The sequence below is a fragment of the Rhinocladiella mackenziei genome (genome assembly GCF_000835555.1).
Source record: "Rhinocladiella mackenziei CBS 650.93 unplaced genomic scaffold supercont1.9, whole genome shotgun sequence".
NCBI lineage: Eukaryota > Fungi > Ascomycota > Eurotiomycetes > Chaetothyriales > Herpotrichiellaceae > Rhinocladiella > Rhinocladiella mackenziei.
Window position 1 is genome coordinate 104111 of NW_013550596.1, and position 12643 is coordinate 116753.

Consider the following 12643-nt stretch of genomic DNA (forward strand, 5'->3'; position numbering starts at 1 on the left):
GAAACGGGAAATCCGACAAAGCGAATAGCAGGTGCAACGAGAGACATACCATTTTGCTGCCTCTGCAAGAGTCCGGCTCTCGATCAAAGGGGTGGTCACCCAAGGCTTCGAGAAGTCCTTGTCCATTTTCTTCCAGGTTTCTCGCCAGTAAACCAGCGTTAGACGAGAAAAGCTTCTGTTCCACCTAAAAAATAACGCGCTATTGCAGAAGGAAGCAATACTCTGATCGCACCTGTCTTTGGTATCTATTCAAACCAGAACAATGCTTGTTTTTCGCATTAAGGAATCCGAAGTTTAGACCAGGCAACCGGCGGGCGGCACCCAACACCGAGCCCCTTTGGAGGCTTCGGACCGTTGGAGGAAACAGATCGCCTTACTCATGCGGGATACAAGAACCGGAGTCCGCCTCGGCAACGGGGGGATATCATTGCATTTTCTCGTATTGGTAGCGGCTCTAGTTCCGAAATGAGTTTAGGTTCCATACGTGGCTCCCCCCTTCCAGCCTTGAACTCCCTTGTCGCACGGGGCTAGGCCAAAACAGGTAATTTTATCCACCCAGAGCTTCGCCAAGATTTCCGATCTTTTCTAGGCCAGGCTCGTCAGAAGGCGGTTCAGCGACTCCGAATTCCGCCAAATCTGTCCATGTAGACTAGGCGTCGACTTCTACAGAACATGTAGGAAACGTCCAACGAAAACTAGGTCCATAAGACGTTTACGTCTTTCTATCAATAACCGTGTCCGACCAAAGTCGTTCTACCCACGCTATACTCTTCCATTAGTAAAGCTCCCCAGACCTAGTTCAAAACTTTACTCCTTGAAAATGCAATACCTATAGCCAACCGAGTGTTGCAAGACCACACCGTTGATATCGAGGCTTGCACGGTCGGTGTTCGTAAAGCGGACCATGCCTTACCTGGCCCGCGATGAAGATGAAATATGTCACAATGGAGTTCGGAGGTAGTAGCACCGTAACACACCAGACGACGTCAAGCTCCTCGCCTGGACATCTACATTTGCGACCCACCTCGCAAGTATTTTCGTGGATGAGAGGCCGCTTGTTGACTTTCAATTTTTATGGAATCAGCAAACGGTCCAGTTCAACAAGGCTCAATTCTAGCCAGCTTTCCCTTTGACAACGTGAAGGGCGGTATTTTAGGCTGAACTTCTCAAGAGTCCGATTGAAAATTGTATGATGCAGATAACTCGTCAAAGCCGCACCCTGAATTCGATGTAGGAGATCGCTAAGTTCCAGCCCTTCTAAATGGCTATGAATTCCTTACATATGGTGGTGGGTCTCTCCTAGCGGCTTTTAGTATTTGTGCTCACTTCTAGACCACCATCTGCTATAGAAGTAAGAATGTAATTCAACCACCACTCGATGAAGCTTAATGGTGGCGATAGTGGAGAACTTCAAACCGAGCGGAAAAGCCCCTTCGAGGTTTTCTCGCGTTAGAGCCTCCTCCCATTATGTCGAAAGGGCTTCTAAAAGACATTTTTACCTACAACTTCAAAATTTTGATTGGATCTAAGAGATCTCTCATTTCCGCCCTCGGCCAATCCGGGTTAAGCGATGGATCTGGCCGCTCCCGATCCCAAGCCCATTTTTTTGCGAGATCGGGAGAGAGGGAGCCCTCCAGCATTTGTCGAACATACTTACCTAGCACCGGGAAGAACTTATAGCCGTGGAAGGAACCGCAGGTTGCGAGGTACAACCCCTTCGAGGCTGAGTGTGGCGAAATAATAAAGTCCGAGCTCGTCGTAAAGGCATCCCTTCTTAAAGGTTAGTCGTTCCGTATATTGTTATTGGGGTGCAGTGGCTTACCAGCAGATACGATATTTCTCCATCTTCCAGTGTGCACCTTTCTTCCCGTAAAACACATTGTTCGCATGGTGAATATCTTCCTGAAGTCTTCCGGAAACCTTCCACTGAGCGTAGTCGGGTTCCGGAGGCGGCGCTGAAATGTGGCGGCCAGGCAACATTTCCCGAGTATTTTTGAATATCGTTTGTCCCCACCACTTAAGCTCTCTGTCCTGAGTTGGTGGAAGACTACCAATAAAAGGACCTGTCTTGACGGTTAGCTACCAGCGCAATGTAATAGATCTGGGTGGCAATCACCTATCTGCGCAGTATACCCTTGAACACCCACAGGCATACCAGTAAACCTCTCATATGACTTGTCATCTAGTTTCGTCATTCCCGTTGTAATGCCACCCGCCACAATTCTGGGTCCAGCTCGAAGATCAGCCAGGCCACTACTTGCAGCACTCAGCTCCAACAGTTTCGGCGTAAATGCACCAGTGCAAAGAATAATATGTGAAGCAGTCAAAATCTCCCCAGTCGCTGTCTTGACTCCATAACAACAACCTCGGTTGTCGAGTTGCAGTGTTGCAACTTCAGCAGTCACATACTTGACACCTAGTTCTAAGGCTTTGCTGGTGATGGCCCGCAAAGCATCTCCAGCGGCAGCCCAACCACTGGTCTTATTGATGAGTACTTCTCTGACATCGGTATAATCAGCGTCTTCGAAAAGCCCATTGTACAACTTACGGGCCTCGCTGACGGACACGGCAGAAAGATCAGCATTTCGGCCGAGTTTCTTATAGTTGTCGATGACATCCTGCGCGTAGTTGCTGCGACACATCCAGAAGATCCCGGTCTCGTGGAAATACGGCTTCCAAAGCGGATCGGACTTGAAGATGTCTTGCGCTTCTAGTGCGAGCCGGCAGTATACTATATCGTCGTAGTCGGCGCGTACCACCTTATTCCAATCCCACGAGGCGGCCACACGGTAATCTGCATCAAATGCATCCCGGTCAATCAAAGTCACCGATGCGTCAGGGTACTTCTTGATTAGATGATAGGCAGTGGATACTCCGAACACGCCAGCTCCAGCGATGATATATGATGGTTTTTCTGCGGTCATTTTTCACATAGAAGACTCGTCTGGGTGTTTGGTTCCTGCACTGAGGGATGATCATATTTATGCCGCTCGAGCTTATGGCGAGACTGCTATTTCTTGGCACTGGACACGGAGGCTGATCGGCTCTTGGCCATCTCCCCCAACATAAGTCGTCACGAGATCGGCCGTTATCTCCTTGTAGCCGCCCACGTGACAATAATATCTCCTTTTAATAAAGCTGGAGAGAAAATGGCAGCAGTAGCATCAACGAATCCTTTTTGCCCTGTCAATATTACCAGTTAAATCACCATCAGCAAGCCGAAGGAGCTCACCATCACGTTCTGACGACGTCCCAGTGGACACGAAGCACGTCGAACTCATATTATTGAAAGTCGTCTAGGTATTTATCCAACAGATATACCTGCACAGCAACTCGCCACTCGCGGTTTCTTTTACTAATACTGGGAAGTTATTTGCCTTTGTCGTATCCGCGACAAAGCCATAAGCTTGAAGCGAATGGTAGCCTTAGGAGGATGGAGCAACGATGACCTCCTTGGCTCTCACAAGAAGGATTGCATCCTAGCAGACACGATCTTTGATTTGATAAACAACGTCACCAACATGTACAACCCCTACCAGTCTCGGCGTATCTAGACTATGATCGGAATCCTCTTATGCCGGGATATCCCAACGCTTGCCGTTGATATTGGTTCGATGGCAGCTCTTCGCTCAAGGCATGCTCTAGTGCCTGGATGGAGCCTAGAGCAGGAGCGCGGAGGACTTGGTGTATCCAAGGTAGCAGACATAGTAACCCCCAAAATCGGCCTGATCTTCGTTCCTCTTGTCGTCCTCCGAATTCCTGAGAGCCCAAGATTTAGAAGGTCACCCCATAATACAGCTCCAGAGGTCCATCCCGGCAAACCCCGGACAATCCAGCCCCAGGTGAAGCATCGCTCCGCATTTGCAACAGTGGAGATCTAGCAAGATTGGAGGAGATGCTCTCTCACGCAAGATTGGGTGGGCAGGCAAATGGGTCGATAGCCCTGGTCGATTTCTAGTGTAAAGGTGATGAACGGTTTAGCACTTGAGTGCCTATCATGGGGGAGGATGTCGGTGTCAGGATCGATGAGAAACCACACGGAAAGCTCTAGTTGCTTGACTCCTCTATGTTCCTGTGTCCTCCGATGAAACTAACTAAGAAAGACCCTGTGCACTCCCGACTTTCTACCCACCCATGTCCGTTTTCTCCTTACATAACCTATGCACGTAGCACCCCGCTACACTAGATATGACTGAAATTACAGTAGATTTTACCCTTTTTTTCTTACGCTAGAAAAGTCGGTAAGGCTCTGGGACTAGTGGAATCGGGGCAAAGTTCCAATCAAAGCCGAGGGAAAACGTGTTACTCGGACCCAGAGGGTCCACTTTGTCGTCATCAGTCCCAGGAGGCAGTTGTAATGGTCCTGCATCCAAGGTCACCGGCTGTCATACTCGGCATGTTCGGCCGAAATGGCTGGCGCTTCAGCTGTCGATGCCAGTGGAGATACTCTACGCACATCTGACGTCCCTCCTCTTTCCAAAGCGGCCACTGCGACAAGTTCCGGTCACAATGATGGTCTCTACGGTCTCACCTCGAAATGGCCGGTTGTCCACGATCTCGCAGGGTCAACTCTCCCATGTCGCCTTGAGGGAGAAATTGGTGACTTGATCGTATTGGGGACCATCCCCAAAGAGATAGACGGCACCTTCTATCGCGTGATGTGTGACCCATATGTTCCCCCCGACCCAGGTAGCGTGCCCATTGATGGTGATGGAAATATCTCGGCCTTCAGATTTTACAATGGGAGGGTGGATATGAAGACGCGTTATGTCGAGACAGAACGCTATAAGCTCGAGCGAAAGGCCAACAAGGCTTTATTCGGGCTCTACTGCAATCCTTTTACTCATCATCCTTGCGTCAGGGCGGCTGTCGACTCCACAGCTAACACCAACTTGGTGTACTGGGCGGAGAAGTTGTTGACCCTGAAAGAAGTGGCTCTCCCTTATGTGGTGGATCCAGACACTCTCGAGACCCTTGGCTACGATCCGTTCAAAGGCCAAATAAATTCCAAAACGTTCACCGCGCACCCCAAAGTTGACCCATTCACACAGGAGCTGGTGTGCTTCGGTTACGAGGCCAAAGGCCTTGCCACGCGTGACGTGGTGACCTATGCATTGCACAAGCAAGGAAAAAAGACGGCAGAATTCTGGTCGCGGTCCCCGTGGTGCGCATTCATTCATGATTGCGCTGTGACCGAAAAATTTTGTCGTTCTTGTTCTGTGGCCATTCGAGGCGAACATAGCGAGGATGGAGGCCAGAAAACAGCACTGGGCTTGGAGCTACGATCTAGCTGCCACCTTTATCGTCGTTCCCCGACGGGAAGATTCGGCCATTAACTTTGGATGGAAGAAGGGCGAGTATCGGGTCTACGCTTGGAAGAATTGTATGCCGATCCATACCGCCGGTGGTTGGAAGGAGGAAAGCGGCAAAATCTACATCGAGAGCTCTCGCGTGCACGACAATGCTTTCCCATTTTCCCTCCTGACGACGGGCGCATGCCTTCGCCAGAGACTAAGGCGGATTTTGTTCGTTGGGAGTTGGATCTCTCCATGCCAAACGGGTCAAGTATACCGGATCCTCTCGTCGTGCTCGACCTACCGTCGGAATTTCCGAGAATCGACGAACGTTTCATGACCAAGCAATACGAGTGGCTCTTTCTCAATGTTTTCATCCCGGAGAATATGGACGGTAGGAAGAACATCTTCCATGGTCTCAACGGTCTTGCCATGCACAACAACAAGACTGGCAAGACGCGATATTTCTATGCGGGAGATAATTCGTTGTGTCAAGAACTGATCTTTATTCCTAGGTCTGTGGATGCTCCCGAGGGTGATGGCTGGGTCATGACGCTGGTCGAGCGACGCGCCGCTGGCCGGTGCGACGTTGCCATCATTGATACCCGAGAATTTGAAAAGTCGGTGGCAATCGTTCAGCTACCGTTCCATGTCAAGGCTCAAATCCATGGCAACTGGGTCCCAGCTTCGGCCCTCAAGGCCCGGAAAAGTCTCGTCAGGGAGATTGGTGAAGTCAAGATCAGTGGCTTGGGCGCTCTCGAACCTATGATTTAGCGATGGTAGTAGCTAAGTCAGTGTACGTAGTTGCTTGTCAATCAACGGATATCTTTTCAATGTTTCCTGACGAAGCCTGATATTTCCTGCCTACAGATATGCACCTAATATTCCATTATTATACCCACCAGAGCCCCACAAATGGTACTTTCAAGAACGGAGATTGTATTTGTCGTCCCTTCGAAGTGAGGGCGCAGAAGGAGACTGAACAATCGTCACTCACATTGGCCACGATCAGACCGGGCTGTGATCCGGTAAAGAGTGGAGCTTACGCCTCAAGTTGAACAAGGAAAAGTGGTGAACATTGAAGGGAGAACCCAATGGTGAATGCGCTGCCAGACGATGTCAAACGAAGCTGGAACTCCGTACACTTAATGGTAGTAACCGGAGAATTAGGGGAGAGACACTGCTTCTAGGCGCCCATTATGCTGAAAGGCAGCCGTATATTGCCGTGTACACTATTAGATGACACACGGAATACTTCAGTGCAATGCCCTTGCAATCGACTCACATCGGAAACTGTAGCGTGCGTTCCCTCATGCGGAGATCAGACAATTCTTGACCAGAGAGTAGCGGAGCAAGATGCAACACTTAGCAACAGGCACCAGTCGTCCTTTCATTCAGTCCGACATTGAATGGACGGCGGCTCCCTTGGGTGTTGACTGGAAACGCCAACTATGGCTTCACTATGGGGCATCTATTAGAAGTGGCCCATGGCATCGACAAGCAACTTGCAGCCTCGCAAGCCTGTACGTCCTTTGGCCAACAACCCTGTCTACTCCCAACCTGAAGCAAAATCGAGCCGGTCGAGATAGGTGGCAATGCCATCTGCAGCCTTCTTGCATCCACGCGATGAGTCATTGACGGCTACTGGTTTCCCCGGCTGGGCCAATGTTGCGGCCGCATATTGCTATGACATTATCCCGTTGGAGCTTGAAGGCTGCTTCCTCATGCAACATGGTACCGGATTAGATTCAATTCGTACAGCCCCTGGCTCCTCACAGATCCGTAACACACGCCAATTGTTCTGTACGACATTGCAAGGCTGTAGCCCCTTTTGAGCCATCAGGCAGGCTATCAAGAGCGCTTCCTGAGTATTACTAATCTTTCAGCGGTAAAATAACTGATCCGTCCTGGCTCCTACCCTTTTCTGGGACGATCATATTCCTCAGGTGTTCATTTGCAGTCGCCCCGTGACCTCGACAAAGTCAGTCGCTCAGGCTATCACTATTTCGCTTTCCACTTGTGTTTCGGTCCGTCTAGTCGTTCGTTGAACCAGCATCCAAGGAGATAGGACACATCACAACATCGTGTGGTTGCTGCCTCGAGGTGCTGTGTATGTTCCATGGCCCGTCGCGGGAATTCCACGAGGAAGTGACACGCTGTTTATGGTCGCCGACACCGTTAGCATTGCTGAGAATTGGTGGACTTTAATGCGGGAGAAACAAAAGCATTTTACCACACTGATTCTAAGGAGAGGCTACTCAAAATTAAATGCAAGTTTGTGGGCGAGGTTGACTAGGTGATGGCACACGTACCTATGATTGAAGACATGCGGTTCTTCATTTCTTTTGAAAGTGACTCGTCACTCTACGAGGGAGTACCAGAGGAGTCCCAGGCAGCATGGCAGGTCTTCTGCGGGCGAGCGTCGTTGGTACACCAGAATGCTCCCGATCATGTGTCGTAATCGATGATATCTTCGCGATTTTTGTTGACCAATCCCTCTTTTCCGTACGAAGAAAGCGTGGCCATAGAGAGCGCCCGCTTGAGCCGGAGAAGGCACCAGCCGCGTTCAAACTATGGTACAATACATTTCTGGAAACGAATGAGATGGTAGTGAAAGGGACGGAAGGCACCGCATTAGGACATAAGATCGCCATATTGGCCGGACTTAAAATGCCGCTCGTCTTGAGTATGTCGGGAAGCGATATACTCTCGTCGGGCATACATGTATCTATGTGTTACGAGACGACCCTTTAGCATTGAGACGAACATGCCAAGCCAGCAAGCTGGCACCGTTCGATTCGCCTTCGAGAAAAATGTTGCTATGATGCCTCCTCAAAGCGCGATTAGTCGATGTTATATTGACTGCCTCGCTGCTATTTAGATCATTACGATTCCACCATGAGGCACTCTAGCCGAGTTCTCATATCTTTGGGAATGCATCGTCCAGCACGACATATCGGTAGGTAGCCTTATGATGAACGAAGAAAACAAGAATCCTTCTTTGTCAGCCACTTGATCGACCTAGAAATGGCAATTAGGACAGACCTAGAGGGATCATTTGATGCGCGTGCAAAGGCAACACAAGAGCATTCATGGCCAGTTTGAACTGTGCGACATTCTGTTGCCAGGGGCTTTGCTGTTTGGGTAATTGAACGAGCTTGTTTTGCTGCTGTTCAGAATCTTTCCGTTGAAAGGTGGATAATGATAACACCTTGTCGGACAGACAAATGCTCCATCTGCTGTGTGAGATGTTAACGGATTCTGTGAGTCTAGGTGACAGTCAATCTGTGATACCGTAAGTCGCTCATCTGGGATATTTTTTATTCGATGCTCGGTTCACTGGCATTCTTTCGAGCAGTCAAGTTGGCCAGGTTCCATGGCATTGATCGACAGCGTGTCTTGAACAGCTTGGCTGTTGCGAAAACTTGTCCTGTCCCCGACTCAACTCAATTCATATAGCCTGTGCGGGCTAAACTCGCATTCGGAGGTGAAGCAACCCCTCCGGGAACCTATCAACAACAGGTCAGCAGCATATTTACGCCAGCAACAAGTGTGACTCGCCTTCAATGGTGTACTAGTGAAGAAAAAGCTCCATCTCCCGGATTTTGCACAATACCTGCTCAGTTCCTCCAGGTCAAAGAGCTCACCAATCGGCATCCCCCATCCGGCAAGACACCATTCATGAAGTGTATAATCCAAGTCTGCATGCGCACCCAGCGGCGGACTCCTCTCGATAGCGGGCGCATCTCCCGCGATCGCCGCAAATTGATTTTTCTACAGCCACCGCAAGGTTTCCTCCCCCGCCTGCACGCCTAGAAAATCCGGGCTGGAACGTTGCGAGATTGCTAGGCGTTCGGATGAGGATAGGCCATTGTAAGACTGGGTATACCCGCTACGAACAAAGAGGATATCCCCAGGGCCGAAAGAAATGTCCGTTTCTGCGGCGATGGTTTGGAGACCAGAGAGGGGGATATGGCTGGATTCGAAGTTGCTGTAGGGTATCTTCTTGCGTTCGGCCCAGGACGCCCAATCCAACAGAACGCCCCTGCCGGCAATACCGCCTGCCTTTGACCACGCTGAAAGAGATATTGAATTCTTTAGTATTGGAAAAGACTTTTCGAGATGAATTCCCTGAGATCCGTGAAATTCTGCTCTGGCACTTGCTGCGCGTGTGAGGGCAAACCCGGAAGGAGAAAGGAGAAGGGCAGTACATACCATCAATTCCCAGCACGGTCGAACGCTGCAGGTCCTCTTGCGTATTCCCATTGAAATAAAGTTTCAACTTTTGATTTCCTGAATAAGAACAAAGAGCGAAATTTAGCCCCCCTATCTCATAGACCAAAGTAACCGTAGAAAGAGGGCCCACCAAAATGTCTAAATCCATCCCACTGCGAACTACACTGAGTATTAAAGGTCAAAATATCATCGTTCACACTCCGCGGGTGTTTGTGAATCATCTCACTCCTGAACGGTTGTCGATTGAAATTGGGAATTTCCGGTTGGTTCAAATCCCAATCTAACGATATACGAACGCCATCCCGAATCTCTTTCCCGGCTTGGGCAACAACCGCAGGTGTCAGAAGGTTTAGCATACCTAACTCATTGCCGTCGCCGAACAGACCCCAGGCATTGCCTCGCGGGCCCTCGAGGTCTATGGTCAGAGAGTCGAAGGAGGGGAGTCGTGTAATGGACGCCATTGCTGAGACTGCTGCCAAGGGGAGTGTTTAGTATGCACTTGGGAACTGGTGGGAATATAAGACCTGGACGATGGAGTCGCTTTGAAGCATCGTCAGTTCTAGTAAGTAGAAGTCAGGAGCACGGAGCTCGGAAAATGTCTGGATTAAGGGGTACGGGTGGCGCCCCTCGATCGCCTTACTCGGTCATCGGACGTCCCACTCCCACGCGGCGTAAGTCCGAGCCTGGAGCGAGAAGTCGTCAACTTACGTAGCCGGACACCATTTCGCGAGGCTTGTCGTTCCGAATGTATTCGCCATCCCTCAACGGGCTGGTGAAAAACCTTCGGTAAATTCGACAATACACGTATCGGGCCTGAGATAATGGGGAATGAGAACACTAATCTACCTCACTAAGCCAGGTTAAATAAGGGATGGATGTCCCAACCTGTTCGTGGGTTGCCAATCTCTATCCAGATCAAACATCCTGCGACGGTTGTCACCATCTGTATCTATCTACCCCCCCCGTCTGTTCTTGACACATTCAAATGATTTGATTGAACGTCGATGTCTGACAACGCAGCGAATCCCTCCAGGCCTCTTGATCCTTTCAAACTGGTCACCGTCAATCGAAACCGAAGTCTCGCCCAAAACATTATGGGCCAAGTCATCGAAAACATGCGCGATAGAGTTACCATCATTCATGCTGGACATGCAGAAGGTATGCCAGAGCCGGTTTCGAAAGCACCCGTTCAGACACATTGACCGTGTCACTCACTTGTTAATCGATACGATAGGCCCCGAAAACCTTCAGTCGGTGCTTCGAGATGTCAAACCCGATTTTCTCGTACGTACTACTCTAGGAATCTCATTCTGCCCGTGATCACAAGGATCTCTCGGCTGATTCAATATCACTGCGAAGGCAATCGCTTCTAGCTGGAAGCCGTACGAAAGCGCGAAACTCCTAGTGGCCGCGACCGAAATCCTGCCGGATGTCAAGTTTTTTGCCGTGCCATATGACATCCTAGCTACGCAGGGTCCGGAGGCTGTTAAGGCGTTCTGCACGGCAGCGCTTACCGCCTGTGTTCAGACAATGAGTTGAAGAGAGGAACGGAAGGGAGTTGGAGGAGCATGGATTTTCCAGAGGTCCACTGTCACATTACGAGCGTCATCTAAGCGATCCGTGGAGGTGTCAAACTCTGTGCAACTTCAATTTGAATGAATGTAGGATAGAGCTCATCTCTATATCTATTGGAGCAGTGCCCCGCCTATGCTGCAGCCTAGCAGGCCGCTATCTCATAGGTCAACAGGAGGTGAACCCACCCACAAAAAGGTGTGACAATGAAAAGTGTTCGACTTATAATACGAATTTGGTTCCAACGGTGGACGGAGCAAGCTTCCCAGGCATCACCCTTTCAATTTCGTTTTTAGCCCGCCAACCTGAACAATGCCCAGGTATCAAGATTCGAGGATTGAGATCTTTGAGATCTGCAATGGTTTCTTTGATGAAAGCTTCATTCGGGCCAACCAAATGATATCCGCCGACCACAGCATGTAAAGGAGCCGATCCGCCTCCCAATTGTAAAGCATGCTTCGCAACATTGACAACTCCTGCATGACTACAGCCTGTAAAAACGACGACGCCTTTGCCTTGAAGTTATTAGGAAGAGCCCGTCGATCGTTTGAATCACATTACCTTTTATATTGCACATGAGGAATCGTTCATCCAGGATTAACTCATCCGATTCCCAGGCACCCGTCCTCTCATTGAACTTCATACCACGTCGAAAACCCGTCTCGTAAGGGGTGACACGTGGAATTTCGCCCGATACCAAGAACATATCGTCCAGAATTGTATGAGCTTGATCATTCTGGAGTACAGCAGCTCCCGCCGCCTCAATCTCCTCAAATGTTGGGTCTCTTTCCAACGAGACGATCACACCAGTTGGACCCTGAAAACCTCGATAAGTTGGTCGGTTCGGATGAAGGTCAACAGGCAGGCCGCCAGAAATAGATTTTGCCTCATTGATCATGGTAATGGCTTTCAATATTCCACCGGAATGATCTCGATGCCAGTGCGACAATTGCACCCACTCAATTGAGCCGATATTTGCCCTCAACCGTTTAGCATTTAGTTCCCAGATATGTTCTTCTGGCGCTGTATCGAAAAGAACTGTGTGGCGTTGGTCCCCTTTGATGGCCGTCTGCAACGCCGTCAACGGGAGAAGCCATACGAGGGAACTAGGACGTTTCTCACAATCATGAGCGATAATCCATGGGCACCGCAACAAACATTATCAAGGCGCATCTCGAATTTGGCATGGCCTCTGCTTGTTTCTGCCAATGGAGCTCGTAAGGCCACATCTGCAAGCTGACCAAAGACGGCAAGATCCGGATGTTGATACGAGGAGATGGGATCAACCTCATTGTCGACAATGACGAGAATTTCCAAGGCGTCAATCTCTACGAGTGGACCCATGATGATGTTTGGACGAGTTTCTCTATCCCATCTGAAATCGAAAATTTATGTCACTTGTCTCTTTGTTATTCCATGGAGAATTGGCAAAAAGAATTTCTTTTCAGGCGCCCGATGTGTGTCAGCGAACGCCAGGTGTCACCTCGAGCGGCAGGGCCTCGGATCTCCGCAGCTTCCGAGATCTAAAATGGTTCGAGTCT

At 49.8% G+C, this 12643-nt stretch overlaps 5 protein-coding genes across 5 annotated transcripts; 2 read left to right on the top strand and 3 right to left on the bottom strand.

Moving 5' to 3' along the window:
- Positions 1 to 1818: 1818 nt before the first annotated feature.
- Positions 1819 to 2924, bottom strand: Z518_10242 (uncharacterized protein; the record flags this gene model as incomplete). Its single annotated transcript, XM_013411787.1, has 2 exons — positions 1819 to 2063; positions 2117 to 2924. The coding sequence occupies 2 exons, from the start codon at positions 2922 to 2924 to the stop codon at positions 1819 to 1821; spliced, it is 1053 nt and encodes a 350-aa protein (XP_013267241.1).
- Positions 2925 to 4409: 1485 nt separating this feature from the next.
- On the top strand, positions 4410 to 5336 carry Z518_10243 (uncharacterized protein; the record flags this gene model as incomplete). The annotated part of the gene is made up of 1 exon (XM_013411788.1): positions 4410 to 5336. The coding sequence occupies one exon, from the start codon at positions 4410 to 4412 to the stop codon at positions 5334 to 5336; it is 927 nt and encodes a 308-aa protein (XP_013267242.1).
- Positions 5337 to 5549: 213 nt separating this feature from the next.
- On the top strand, positions 5550 to 6068 carry Z518_10244 (uncharacterized protein; the record flags this gene model as incomplete). Its single annotated transcript, XM_013411789.1, has 1 exon — positions 5550 to 6068. The coding sequence occupies one exon, from the start codon at positions 5550 to 5552 to the stop codon at positions 6066 to 6068; it is 519 nt and encodes a 172-aa protein (XP_013267243.1).
- A 3000-nt stretch (positions 6069 to 9068) lies between these two features.
- On the bottom strand, positions 9069 to 9991 carry Z518_10245 (uncharacterized protein; the record flags this gene model as incomplete). Its single annotated transcript, XM_013411790.1, has 3 exons — positions 9069 to 9457; positions 9510 to 9587; positions 9661 to 9991. The coding sequence occupies 3 exons, from the start codon at positions 9989 to 9991 to the stop codon at positions 9069 to 9071; spliced, it is 798 nt and encodes a 265-aa protein (XP_013267244.1).
- A 1333-nt stretch (positions 9992 to 11324) lies between these two features.
- Z518_10246 (uncharacterized protein) lies at positions 11325 to 12446 on the bottom strand (the record flags this gene model as incomplete). Its single annotated transcript, XM_013411791.1, has 3 exons — positions 11325 to 11617; positions 11664 to 12171; positions 12225 to 12446. 3 exons carry the CDS (start codon positions 12444 to 12446, stop codon positions 11325 to 11327), a joined length of 1023 nt encoding a protein of 340 aa, XP_013267245.1.
- Between the last annotated feature and the right edge of the window lie 197 nt (positions 12447 to 12643).